Below are 14553 nucleotides of genomic sequence, written 5' to 3' on the forward strand. Positions count from 1 at the left end.
ATGTTATGCAAGTTGAATCAATTTAATGTAAAGTATGATCTCACATGTTTCTAACATTATTATTATAATGTTTTATTTTTGGTAATAATATTAAATTAAATAGTCTAAATGTAACTTGCTAAAACTCCTTTATCACTAACAAGACCAATTTTTCTTTCAAAACTAGCCATGTTTTAGTTTAATGAGTGACTTGTGTTTTTTTTCTTACTCCAGAACTGTAAATGAGTCAAGTTGAGTCCAGGAATTAGTCAACTAAAACTCTACTCAAATTCGATATTTTATATATATTACACAAATACATATAAACACATTTATTCTGCCACTTTATTTCCTCTTCTTAGAAGCAACATTTGTAATTGGATCATATTCCATGCTCAAGTATATGTTCAGAAAAGTTGTTCTTGAAAGATAAACTTAGATTAAACAACTTAAAGCTAGTGATTTTAGTCTCATATTTTGTTCAAACAGGGTACTTATAGAGCTGTAGAACCTTCTTCCAAGATGGTCTGTTACTTATATCATCCCACCAAGCACTAACATTCTTTCTGCTCCTTATCATATACTCTTTTCTCATTTGATTCACCATATAATGAGTAAATGGAAGGTGACTAAGATCAGCAAGGCTAAAAAAATCTCCAGCTAAGTACTTGCTTTTTGATAATCTCTCTTCATAAATATCCAAAACTTTCCCAACTTTTTTTTCACTTTCTTCAATCAACTTTGGATCAGAAGGAAAGCCTTGTATTGGTGCATACACAACATGAATCACTAAATCATAAATTGGTCTATGAAAGTTGTTTGCTTCAACTTCTAGCCATTGTTCAACTTGACCCCTCTCTTCTATTGTCTGACCCAGCAAATCAGTACCTTGAGACTTGTACTTTTCTGCATAGTACCTGATAATTGCACGGGATTCTACATATACCAAGTAGATTAGGATTTCAATGAATGTCAAAACGAAAATGATATATACTCCTACTCACACGAAAATGATATATGTCATAAGTTGATACTTTATTTTCAGTGATTGATTTACAAGTTACATGTGTTACTTTCCTGTGAGTACGAGGATATAACATTATTGATGTAAAAAACATAGGAAGTTGAAAAGTAGTTGGAATATTATTGCATAAACTAACCATATAGAGTATAATCCCCATCTTGAACTACAGGAACTTCTCCAAAAGGCTGCAATTATGAAGAAAAAATGGTTTTTTTGTAAGAGATATTGTAGTGAGTCCTAGACAGATAGAAATACTACAATTTGGTAGGTATGAAAAATATAAAATGGAAAGAAAAAAAAAACATTTTGAAACCTGTAATTTAAGGAAATCAGGGTGGTTTTGATCTCCCTTAGACAAATTAATGGGCACAGTTTCAAATTCAATATCCTTCTCAATTAGACACATAAGAACCCTTTTTGGGCAACCATAGGCAGGGCCATAAACCTTCACCACCATATTTTTCACAACACTCTTTTGGTTTTGGATGTTGGTTCTGTATAGATCTCTGTGTATATATATAAATATATATATTACCCTATTTCATTGATACCCTTATATATATATATAAACAATCATTACTATGTGTAGATGCCTAAAAGCCATATAAACACAGTCAGAATGAAAATGAATTCAATAGACTAAAACCCCAATAACCAGTAGTAACGTGTGTTCTAAGTATGAGAAAAATGTATATTTCTATCTAAGAGTTTTATACATTATTTATTATATCATTTGTCATTCATATTTAATTGTTATTATCTCTTCAACAAAAGTAATATAAATGAATTATAAATGATATATTGACTATGAATAAATTTTTACATTGATAGTACATAAATATTACATTTCTTTTTTAAGTGTTAATGTATTTTGTGTTGGTACTTCCGAAGATGAGTAGAGCCATATATATAATAACAAGCTATCTGTATGAAGATTCATAGATGTCAACATGAAAATGAATTAAAGTTATTGAAAACCCAAAAACCAATAGTATGTATTTGTGATGAGTATTTAAGTATTGTTTATGAATTTAATATGTATATACTGACAATGTAAGTGTTTTTTATACTGTTAGTAAATCATTCATCATTGATTTGTCAACCACCATTGACTCTTAAACAAAAGTAATACAAATCAATGGTGGATGATGTACTGACAATGTAAAAAACTTTACACTGTCAGTGCACATATTTTAAACTTATTGCTTATATATGTACTATGTGTTGGAGTAGAGTGTAAGAGGAATCCCATATAGAAAAATTGGAAAGTTGAGGATCTTTTAAGTGGATGTGGTTTTGATTTATGGGTTGAAAAGGACAATAGATGCACTGTGTTCTTCACTTAACTAAAGCAATTTAAACAATAAAAAAGGACAAAACTTGTATTGTTATTTCTTTTAGCAAACTAAACGTACCATAAGAATCTTTTGTAATCTTCAATCTTGGTTACTTTATTACCTCTACATGTGAATGATGATAGTGTTATTTTTTGGAACATTTACTCGATCAAAGTGAAGAATAATGACATTAATCATCTACTATTAATATAAAAAGGGTATCTTCAGTCCAATTTGTCTGGCCACTGGGTCTTTGTTTATTAGCATTTTTGAGCCATTATTACAAAGTTGATAATATGTTTCCCCCACCAGATATATATAATATAATATTCATATGGCCGAATAATGTTGCGGATCATATGCAAAACTGAAATAAATTTATGTTATGTAAGTGTGAACAGCATTTAAATATATACTTACTCTAGGTGCCTAAAAATAAAAAGGATTTTCTTAACTTCGGTGTTAGTGTTGAGTATAAACCATAAAGATCATATGTTCAAAAATCACGTTTTATTTATATCTTTAACTTCACGGTCAACTGACAGTATAAGTGTTTTTATACTGTCAGTAAATCATTCATCATTAATTTATTAATCACCATTAACTCTTAAACAAAAGTGATACAAATCAATGATATATAACGTGTTGACAGTTTAATATGTGCCCAGATTTTAAACTCAAATTCATATACTTGTGGTTCATTTATTTCAGCCCTACCCTAAGGCCTTAGGTAAAATCTATGTACTGACAGTGTAAATTTTCTTACACTGTCAGCACATTATCCACCACTGATTTGTATTACTTTTGTTTGAGAGTCAATGGTGATTAACAAATCAATGGTGTATAATTTACTGACAATATAAAAAACATTTACACCGTCAGTATATACATATTAAATCCAAATAAAAACATAAGACATACTCTTAAGCAATAGTATTTTTTATTGATTCAGACAAAAAGAGTATCACAACACATAACCAAAGTGCATCAACACAAGATATGGAATAGTGAAAATGAAAGGAGAAAAGGAACATATTCAACACATACCCTTATGCTGAAAATATACCATCTCCTATCCTTAAACACAAAATAACTAAGTTTATTGAAAGATATGATAATGGTTTGCATATTCCATAAACTCCTTTTATCAATTATATTGGAGCTTTGTCCATTTCCACAACCTTCTTCCATGAAGGTCTATTGCTTATGTCATTCCACCATGCACTAACATGCTTCCTATCCCTTATCAAATACCCTTTTTCTGTGTTCACAATATAATCAGTAAATGGAAGGTGACTCATATCAGCAAGGCTGAAAAAATCACCAGCCAAATATTTGTTCTTTGATAACCTTTCCTCATAAATGTTCAACACCTTTTCAAGCTTTGCTTCACTCTCTTCAATCAACTTGAGATCTGGAGTGATTCCAAATGGTTTAGCAAATAAAAGATGAATGGATAAGTTGTATGCATGTGAGTGAAAGTTTTGTGCTTCAACTTCAAGCCATTGTTCCACAATACCCCTCTCTTCTATTGTTTTTCCTAGTAACTCAACCCCTTGAGATCTGTATTTTTCAGAATAGTACCTCATTATTGCCCTAGATTCTGCATTAAAACATTATAACATTAAATTATTAGCATGTACTAGTGCTATGAATTAGATGAAGTAAAAGGTGCAACATTATTGAGAGTGTGATAAAATACATGTATAATAAGTTAATAACAAATTGTGAAGTTCTTAAATCTCATCAATAATTATGATTTTCACTTTAGAAGATTCAAATATGAAAGAATAATGCTCCTTGCACAACACAAATAATATATAAAAACTATGCAAATGTAATATGTGTATAGCATATTAGCATTGTTGGACAAAAAATAAGAAGGATTAATGTATAACCATATAAGGTATAGTCTCCATCTTGAATGACAGGAATAACTCCAAAGGGCTGCAGATTAAGAATAAAGAACATGAATTAGAAGATAAGAAAATGAAAAAAACTATAGGCATAATTACAAAAAATGAAATGAAAATAGAAAAGTTGAACCTGTAATTTAAGGTATTCAGGGTCCTTGTGTTTCCCTTTAAAGACATCAATAGGGATAGTCTCAAATTCAACTTCCTTCTCAGTAAGACAAACCATAACCCGTTTTGCACAAGCACACATAGGACCATACACCTTCACCACCATCTTTACCTTCTTCACCTATGATCTGGTTAGTACTTCTTATAGTGTTCAGAATCAATCAATATTAATAGATTATCCATTCAATATATTTAATTATATTTTTTAAAGCTATGGAATTATTATTTAGACTTTTTGAAGACTATAAAATCCAACTTAAAAGGTTGAAGTAGCATTTTCAATAGTTAATAGTCCTCCATTATATATATCTTTATGATTAAGTCTTCATAGATACAAAAAAGTGGATAATCATACTAGTATATACTTTGATTAGAGAGACTATGTATTTCATCGTTTCTTTTTAGGTGAAATTGAGTATTATCTTCGTATATTAAAAACTATATTATATTCTTATTAACATTATTTTACTTTACTTTATTTTATTTATTCATTTGACACTTGTGAGCAAGAGCACTTTGCAGCACATGAGTTTTGAATTTCCGAACATGTAGTGTTTCCACGTGTGAAATAGTTCATGCAAGTGTTGAACAAAGAAGCAATTGAATATATATTCATGTCAGAGATAAGTGATAGAGTTAGGAAAATATACATAGAACCATTACTTTTCTTATGCCCCCGCAAAGGACTTACCAATAATCCGAGACTCTCATTCACAAACAACTTTGAAATTTTAAAAGCTGAAAAGGATATTAGCTTAAAATTAAAGCCTTGATTTAAGCTTTGGTGTCGCACATCCAACACAATCAAAAGAGTTTAATGCGTGCAAAATGTGGACACCAAATAAAGACAAGAATTTTGTTTAGTTGTTTAATTGAAAGCTAAAATAAACGAGCCCATCACATCACAACAATTATATAATGTTTTTATATTATTAATATATCATTCATTATTAAATCTTAAATAAAAATAATATAGATTTGTTGATTCTATATAGGTTTTAAAAATGTTAGTATATAAATATTACGAATAAAGACTTATTATAAAAGAAAAGTGTTAAAATGTCATTTTCAGCATAGTTTTATAACCCAAGAAAAAATTATGAGATCTCAGTAGCTGAGGGCACGACCTAGAGAGTGGGTGGAGTAAGGGATGAAGATCCTCTATCTTAATTGATGTTTTTAATAATATTTCAAACTAATTAAAATGTGTTATTTTATTTAGAAAAAATATAAAATAATATTTTTATATTATTTAGTAATCATAGAAATAGGTTTCTTTTAGGATAGAAAATCCTTATTCAGGTAGGGACTCTTTAAAACTTTATTGGGTGTCTATTTATAAAGATCACAACAAAGATAATGAGCTACTTTTCCGATTAAAGAAAGAATGATACTATTATTTAACGCTAGTTCACATGTAATAAAGCCAATCAAGGTAGGGTAATGTGTAAAGAAATAATATTAGTGTTATTTAATCGATTATGGAATGGTAATTTTCATGAAAATGAGATTAACAATTAAACGGCTTCTCAAATATTTCCCATTGATTTTCCTCACCTTTGAGCTCAATCCCTTCATGAAATTATGGTATATGGTTGTGAAAATGTTGCCAAAACGTAAAATAAAATTTATAGATATTTCTCATTATTTGATCAAGACATAAGATTTTATTTATAGTATAGGAATATGTAACAAACTTATCTAAATAAACTAATAAAATACATATGTTAAATTTATAAAATGTGTAAAATATGATAGTTTTGTTTTTCAATAGATACTACCCTTAATGAGAGTTGTGATCCATTTTTAATGAAATTGACAAATCAATTGTGGAATGGTATGACCAGTAAAATTGAACTCTCTCGACTCCTCGAGAGAGTTCCATGGTTAAAGATGTTTAGTCCATACAATTAACATCCTCTCTTATCCACACACAAAAAAATATATCCTCCCATTAGTTTTTTATATATGTGGAGAGAAATAAACACTAAATATTTAATCAATATATTCATTCACAATTTATATATTTTTATATCTTTGTATTTATTATCTCTCTATTTCACGTGATTACATATAAGATATAAAATGGCACAAGATTCGTATCCTACATATCTCAACCAAACAAATATTGCTTCATATATTTTGAGGTACGAGACAAAATTAAATGGTAAGTGTAAAGAAAATGACGTGACTATAAGGCTAACTATAATCAAATAGTATAAGCTATCCATATATAAATATAATATCTGAGAAAAAAAAGTAACCCATATTTTTTATCTTTATCACATTGGATTTTGATTACACTATAAGAGAGTGACACACAAATATGTAAATCAACTTATCAACATACTCAGAAACACCTTATAATTTAAGGAAAGAAGAAAATCAATATAAAAAAATACTCCACAACATTGATGTGTCACTTTGCAACTGTTAATAAAAAAAACACATTTAAAAAGTATTTTTTTAATTAATAATGGAATATTTGAGAACATTTCTCTGAACTAGAAAAAATATTGAAAATGAGGCAAGTTATAAAAAAGAGAGGGGAAACCCATAAGCTAATGAGCCCAATATCAAACAACAAAAACAACTGAGAAGCTTAAACCCAGACCAAACAAGAAAGACCCCAACCCCCAAATAAAAATATAATTCCACTAAGTTAAAATAAAAGCCTAACTCAAAAAAATATCCAAAGCCTATATCATCTTGTAGAAATTTATCAAGCATCTTATAATAACGGGAGCACACATTTTGTCTCAAACTTTGTGTTACTTAATCTATCATCTTATTTTCATTGGTCAAAAAATCTTAAGTTATGTTTTAGTTTTTTGACAATGAAAAATTATGGGTGCATAAAATAATATAAATTTTGAGATAGAGAATGTGGCTCCAAAAAATAATGGGAAATAAACTCCTACCATTCAAAAATGTGTACTCACGGAGTGTTAGTAACTGCATGAAATGAAACCACCATGCAACTTGGAACAAATTCATTTCCATTTTTTTTTATTTCACACGTGTATCCTCGTACTGGAGGCAATCTTGTCCGAGCTGGGAACATCCACATGTATGTGAGGCTAATTGTCCTAGCAGATATTTTTTCTATTCACAAGACTCGAATATAAGACTTTGCATAAGAAGAATCAAACATGTATCACTTGAACCAACACCGTAATTCATTTCCATTTGTGTTAAGTTACAAAGACACTAGTGCCACTCCAAGTGATAAAAATGTTTCTTTGCTACATTATATAATTTTATTACATGTTGGGGCTAACAACAATTTTGAACATATTATGTTGTTTATTTGATGTCATTTTTAGTTCAGCACGTTTTGCTTGTTAATTACCAAAAAAATGGTCACTATGTTCTGTTTCTAATTTTTTAACTTTGGTGAAGAAAATAGTGAAATTAAAACAAATTGTTTTCATTATTTTCTGAGCAAGGGAATTGAGGAAAAAATGGTCTGATACACATCTTGTAATAATATACTAATATCACAGTTTGTAATTTCTTATCATTTTTTTTTCCAATTTTCGTGTAGACTGTGACTATTATAAAATTTAATTTTATGATTCTCAAACTAAAAAGGACAAGGGAATTGAGGAAAGAAGTTACAAAGCCAAAGTAATATGAGACATAAATGTTATAAATTTTTATTTGAAGTAAAAATAAATGACATCTTCTCATATTGGTAGTATCTATCAATGAGCGTTGGTTCAAGTGTACATGTTTGATTTCTCTTAAGTAATGTCTTGAGTTCAAGTCTTGTGAATAGAAAAAATGTCTGCTGGGAGAGTTAGCCTCACGTACTTGTAAATATTCTCAGTTTGGACAGGATTGCCTCCGGTATGTGGGAAATCAAAAAAAATATTGGTAGTATACATTCTTTTACAAAAAAAACTATACTGTCAATTTGTCACTCCCAACTCAATAAAGTAGTATCATGTTTTGGAGGGAGGGTTGATATGTAAGAAATATGAATAGAGATGAGTTGTCACAAATTATTCTATCAACTAATTATATTATGTCATTTAAAAATTCATAAATCATTTCATCTATTATTACTACTCCTTACTACTCATCTATCTTTCATTTGAATTACTTTATTTAAAATGTCAATAATAATTAAAAAGGAATGATACAACAATAGTATAAAAACCTACAATATTACTAAGCTTACAACAACAAAATTGAATACAATTTGTTATATTAAAATGGACTTTTTATTTTTACATTTTAAGTGACCATATAAAAAAATATATTAGATTCAGTCAAGATGTGTAAACTTTCCTTTTATTTTCAAACATAGTTGATTGAAAAATATATAAGATAATGTAAAATTTAAATGAATTCCCATAATGTACATATTTGTAGCTCACTTATTAGTAATTCCGTGGCTCACTTTTAACACACAAGAGTTCTAGGAATTTGCATGAAATAGTTGTGAATATAACTCAACTTGAATTGGTTAAGGTTATTCTCTTACTCAATTATAATGTTTGATCATATTAATTTTTGAATTCAAGTTCAAACTTAAATCCAAAGGTTTGTTTATCCTAAATGTTAATCACCAAAATATATATATATATATATATATATATATGTATATATATATATATTTAAACCATTACATAAATAGCAAAAATAATTGGAAAAACTATTAAAAAGATGAAATTATATTAATAGATAAGTAGTTAAAAAGATTTCATAATTCATATGCAATTGAAAATATTCTTAAATAAAATTTAAAGTTAATTTTTTTTGTACGTCAAATCTTCAATAATATCCTCCACTCTCTAATTTGGAGTGCATAATTGTCCATATCTCACTCATAAGAATCAAATATTTGATGAGAGAGATTTATATATTTATATATGTTGAAAATGTGTTTTGGTAATTTAAAGGAACGGTAATAATAATTAGAGTAAATGATAGAATACATTGAATATTGAGAATCACTATTTTTCCAAATAAACATGACAAGAGTAAAATAAAATAGAACGTATAGAAGTTTAATATTAGTATGGTGCTGCCCACATTTCTTCTCTATTATTATCTCCCACCTTCTTCTTCTTCTTCCTTTTCTTCTTCTTTTTCTTCTTCTTCTTCCCCAAATCCAAATCCAATTGTTCGTTAGGGTTTTCAGATTTAAGATTTCATTCTCATTTCCTCAATCAACACTACCCCTTTTACTCAACCACGCTATCGAAATTCCTCCCCTGCTTTCGTTTCAGTAACTCCACAAATCATTGCGATTTGGTACGATATTTTGTTTTTCCTACTATGAATTCTGGAAGCAAGAAAAATAGAAAGTGTTATTATTTATTTATTTTCAGTTTTTTGAATAAAATTTTGTTCTGAAGTTGAATTAAAAAAAATAAAGAAGGATTTTTTGTTCTCGTTGAACTTACCCAAATGATTCTATGTCGTGTAGTGCATAAGTTGGTGGTCAAGGACACAAATCCATTTGATTAAGAGATTACTGAACTGTGGGTGGGGATGAGAATTTGATGTGGAAATTCGAAATTTTGTTACCTAAATCCTATCTCAATTGCATTTTGGTTAATTCTGAATTGATGTTTCCCAATCTTGTAGATTCTTTACTATTTATTGTTTATGTTACAAATTAAAATCACTGGTATGTTTTTTCCTTCAATTTTTGAATCTATCGGTTTTGCATTGACTTTAGCAGTTACTGAATACTGATTCATAGTAGTAACTGCAATATATATATGTACAAGGGTAACTGGTGGCACTTGATATTATCCAACAAACTGTATATCATGTCAGAATTATGTTAGTATTTATTTCCCTTTTCTCATGATGAAAGAATAATTTATTACCTGCTGCTGATATTAATAATTACATTTCACTTCTCTTGATTTGGTTGGAGGATTGGTGATCTAGTTGTTACTTGTTGTTTTCTACATTGCTGGGCAGCTATGTTTGGAAATAGGAATAGATGTTTTTGGAGTTTTCGGTGAAACTTGAGTATGTACTACTTGAATCATGTTTTTGTCTTGTTGATTAGTTTTATAGGTTTTGGCCAGGGTGAGGAGGAAAAGGAGTTATGGCAATGTGTTTTTGTATGCCAGTAGATTTCTTGGTGTCTTTGATTGGGGCAGAGCACATAGATTTTCTATGGGAGATTCTTACCCTTTTAGAGTTTATTCTTTCCTTGCATTGCCTTTTTCCCTTTATGAATATCCTTGCTGTATCACAAAGAAAGTTGTTATTAATTACTGTGTCTTTTGTCTCTTTAGCATACAATAGGCATATACTTTATTTGCCTCTTATCTTCAAACCTATATTGTTCATATAATAGGTGACTTGGAAGAAGGTGGAAGCACATACAATCTTCAAGAGACTTCAAATCTTAGGGACAGTGTTGCAATGTTGGATTCTAAAGAAATTATGAAATTCAAATCTTACCAGAACCAGGCTAATTTGTTTGTGAAGGAATATTTGTTAGCAGACCCTTTAATTCCATATACTTCCATTATTGGTGGCATTTTTGCTTGCAAGATGGTATGTTGTATTATATTATGTTGTCATACTATTTTCTAAAGTAAGTTTCTTAGGTGATTTTAAAGTTAGTATCACTTATTATTTTTGATCTTATATTTATCTCTAAATCTCCCCCATGTTCCAGGTCTCTGATCTTACTCAGCTTTTTAGCACTGTTTACTTTAAGACGTATTCCAGCCTCACTAAAATCCAACGTATTGAGTGGAATAACCGGTGATTGAATGTTTTCATTTAGTAGAAAATCTGTTCTTTTGCTTCTTAAGATATAATGTGTTTACAAATTCTTCTATTCTACGTGCAGTGCTATCTCAACCATTCATGCCATTTTCATAACAGCTATGTCCCTGTACTTGGTATTTTGCTCGGATTTATATTCTGACAACCAGGCGGCTGAACTCATTACAGATCGAAACACTTCAATGTCTACTTTTGCTCTGGGGGTAAGAATGATCTGGACATTTTCAATATGTTTTGCCTTTTCTTATCCTCTTTGTCATATATCTGTAAAAGTCACCATTATGATATGCAATAATCACTTATAATTATGTCACTTTGGATGTCAGTAAATCCAAGTTCACCTAATCTATAGAATGAGGTGGGATTTTCATTTCTTGACATTTTATGATAGAGATATTGTAAATTGTCTGTGAATCATTACGCATAGTGGAAGGTAAATTAGGAGGATGTCCATGCTTTGTTATGAAAGCAAGGCAGAGTAGAGACAGTTTAGGAGTGACAGGGTAAAAGCAAAAATGCAAAATAATATATTAAGATAACCTCTGATCAGTTAAGTACAAATGATATGCAAGGAGATTATGTAACATGACTGCAGTTGAGGATAATCTTTTGTAGTGAATAAAGTGATGATGGAATCCTGCATTGAGTTTTAAGGTTTCAGAATGTTTCTCACGCAGAAGACTTTAGGCAGATTGTTTATATAATTATCAAATACTCAAACACACAAGTCTTAATCTGCGGGCTATTGATGAACGACAACAACAACCAAGGCGAGGTCGGCTACATGGATCAAATGATGTCATAATGTTTTATCATAAATCTATAGGGGATACTGATGAATGGTGATAAAATACTTTTTCCTTCATAACGTTCTATCATAATGTTCTCTTTTAGGTCATAGTTTTGCTCAAGAATTAAAGAAATGCAGGGTAATCCCATGTGTATCTTCTCCCACATTACTTACCATTTGAATTTCAAAGAATGAAGCAAAGGCTTGCCATACCTGTATGTTTGCTAAGTAACGCAATCTGTTTAATGGGTAAAATACATAAGTGACTGAAGTTTTCTGTTACAACATGGACCATGTGTTGATTTAGTAAGTGTGATTAATGCAATGGGCTTAATAGCCCGGATTGAATGATTTAGACTGGTGATGCTTTGTAAAATGAATTATTATCTTTATCTTATGCATAATTTTATGGTCAAACATTGATGCTTAGATCTTTGGAATTTATTTATTACGGTAAACTAATGAAAGCACAATTTATATCCTTATCTTATGCATGATTTTATAATTTGATAATCAAATAATGATGCTTAAAGCGTCGGACTTTATAGTTATGGAGAGCTACTGAAAACGAAATCTATATGAAGATATGAGCTTTGATGGAAACACTAATTAGTGAACAAGAAAAAGGCAATAGTGTGTGTGTGTGAGAGAGAGAGAGAACGAGATGACTAGAGTGGTTAATATACTCGTTTCTGTTTTCCTTTGTCTTTGACTAAAGTATCCATTCCCACAGTCATGAACCAGTCTTCGGACTGGGGGTGGAAGTCAATACAAAAAACAATTTAAAAATAAATATTATTTTGTTTATAGCTCATCTTATGATCTTTAACACTTTTTATGTTTCTGTTTTTATCTGGTAAAGAATTCCAGATTTTTACGTTTGAATTTTATTGTGACAGGTTTCTGTTGGTTACTTCATTGCTGACCTTGGGATGATATTATGGTTTTTTCCTTCTCTTGGTGGATATGAGTATGTAAGGACCATTTGCTTTTCACTTGTATAGCTAATCGACCTGTCTTGTTTAGCACTTCAGCTGAATTCAATTTTAAGATATCTCACTTGATAAGAAATTAGCTGGAGACGATTATGGACAGATTTTGGTTTCCTTCCCTTTTCTTCTCCTTTTGGTTGGGTCGGGATTAACGTGACTTCATATTAATATTGTTTCAGGTGATTCACCATCTGTTTTCTTTAGTGGCAGTAGCCTATTCGATGTTGAGTGGGGAAGGGCAGCTATACACATACATGGTCCTCATCTCCGAGACAACTACTCCAGGGATTAATTTGAGATGGTAATCTTGCACTAACATTTGATCTCTTATATGTCATGTAATATTTTTTTCCCTTTTAATGTGAATATTGTGTTTGTGAAGGTATCTTGACATAGCTGGAATGAAAAGGTCCAAAGCTTATCTTATCAACGGGGTTGTGATATTCATTGCGTGGTTGGTAAGTAAAGTCATTGCAGTTTGAAATATATTTATGGCAGTCTTGTTTATCATGTTACCTGTGTAATCATTCATCATCATGAACATGATATCATTTTGAGTATATAGAATTCTCATTCTTTCCCTAAGCTCACTGAAATATCCTATCTCTGCGTGCAGGTTGCCAGAATACTTTTGTTCGTTTACATGTTTTACCATGTTTACTTGCACTTTGATCAGGTAATAATGATGACACTGAATCTAAGGATTTTCTGGTATATAGTGCTTTTTAGCTAGCAGATTTGAAAATACAGTATGATAAGAGTGGTTTGTAGTGAGAGGCGAGATGAGCGAATCATAGTCATTATATCTTAATTCTTACATGAATAGTCAAGATTAGAAATTAGTAAAAGTTCGCACGACTTTACACTTCAATCTTGATCACACATGCATGATTCAGCAGTCGACACGATAAAATATTTGTTAGAATAGGATTACGAACTGTGTCCCGGGAAAGTAAAGTGGAATGATGTTTGTGATAAATGTTGTAGAGTTTTGTGGGGGATCACATAAAATTGTTGGACTATTGAACAGGTTCAGCAGATGCACAATTTCGGGCAAATACTAGTTATTGTTGTGCCGTTGGTGCTATCAATTATGAACCTGGTTTGGTTTGCAAAGATTATCAAAGGGTTGAGGAAGACATTGGCAAAGAGGCAGTAAATTTTTTTGGTTAGTGAACATTATGAGGAATATGAGGTTAGTGAACAATATGAGGAATATGAGTATATAAGCCTAAAGTGTTGATATTCTTTCCGCACCTGAGGATGTAATAGAACTGAAACACCCAACTATATTTGTATAAATATATGTTAGTTCTGTTTGGTTATGTTCCAACACTTGTTACTTTAATTTATACTCCTCCTATATGCACATAGTTTTTATAAAAATTTGTTATAGTTTAACTAGACTATTCTCATTTTAAAATCCACATTGAAACTACATTTAAGGAAAATTAAGAAATATGAGGTGAATGTTAGCATCAAATCTTCTACTTTTTTATATGCAATAATCATCAAATCATTATACTGATCAGCAAGGCACATTATGTCATAATTTGTCATGAATAATATTGTAGTA

At 30.1% G+C, this 14553-nt stretch overlaps 3 protein-coding genes across 3 annotated transcripts; 1 reads left to right on the forward strand and 2 right to left on the reverse strand.

Annotated features, from left to right (window-relative positions):
• On the reverse strand, positions 301 to 1500 carry LOC109359364 (glutathione S-transferase F9-like). The gene is made up of 3 exons (XM_019603999.1): positions 1317 to 1500; positions 1140 to 1188; positions 301 to 915 (listed from the first exon to the last, which is right to left on the reverse strand). The coding sequence occupies exons 1-3, from the start codon at positions 1458 to 1460 to the stop codon at positions 461 to 463; spliced, it is 648 nt and encodes a 215-aa protein (XP_019459544.1). The 5' UTR covers positions 1461 to 1500; the 3' UTR covers positions 301 to 460.
• LOC109359360 (glutathione S-transferase F9-like) lies at positions 3259 to 4568 on the reverse strand. The gene is made up of 3 exons (XM_019603994.1): positions 4387 to 4568; positions 4239 to 4287; positions 3259 to 3943 (listed from the first exon to the last, which is right to left on the reverse strand). The coding sequence occupies exons 1-3, from the start codon at positions 4528 to 4530 to the stop codon at positions 3492 to 3494; spliced, it is 645 nt and encodes a 214-aa protein (XP_019459539.1). The 5' UTR covers positions 4531 to 4568; the 3' UTR covers positions 3259 to 3491.
• Positions 9462 to 14160, forward strand: LOC109358993 (transmembrane protein 56-B-like). The gene is made up of 9 exons (XM_019603476.1): positions 9462 to 9689; positions 10756 to 10958; positions 11083 to 11171; positions 11260 to 11398; positions 12885 to 12959; positions 13157 to 13278; positions 13360 to 13435; positions 13594 to 13653; positions 14008 to 14160. The coding sequence occupies exons 2-9, from the start codon at positions 10824 to 10826 to the stop codon at positions 14134 to 14136; spliced, it is 825 nt and encodes a 274-aa protein (XP_019459021.1). The 5' UTR covers positions 9462 to 9689; positions 10756 to 10823; the 3' UTR covers positions 14137 to 14160.

This window comes from Lupinus angustifolius, chromosome LG11 (assembly GCF_001865875.1).
Source record: "Lupinus angustifolius cultivar Tanjil chromosome LG11, LupAngTanjil_v1.0, whole genome shotgun sequence".
NCBI lineage: Eukaryota > Viridiplantae > Streptophyta > Magnoliopsida > Fabales > Fabaceae > Lupinus > Lupinus angustifolius.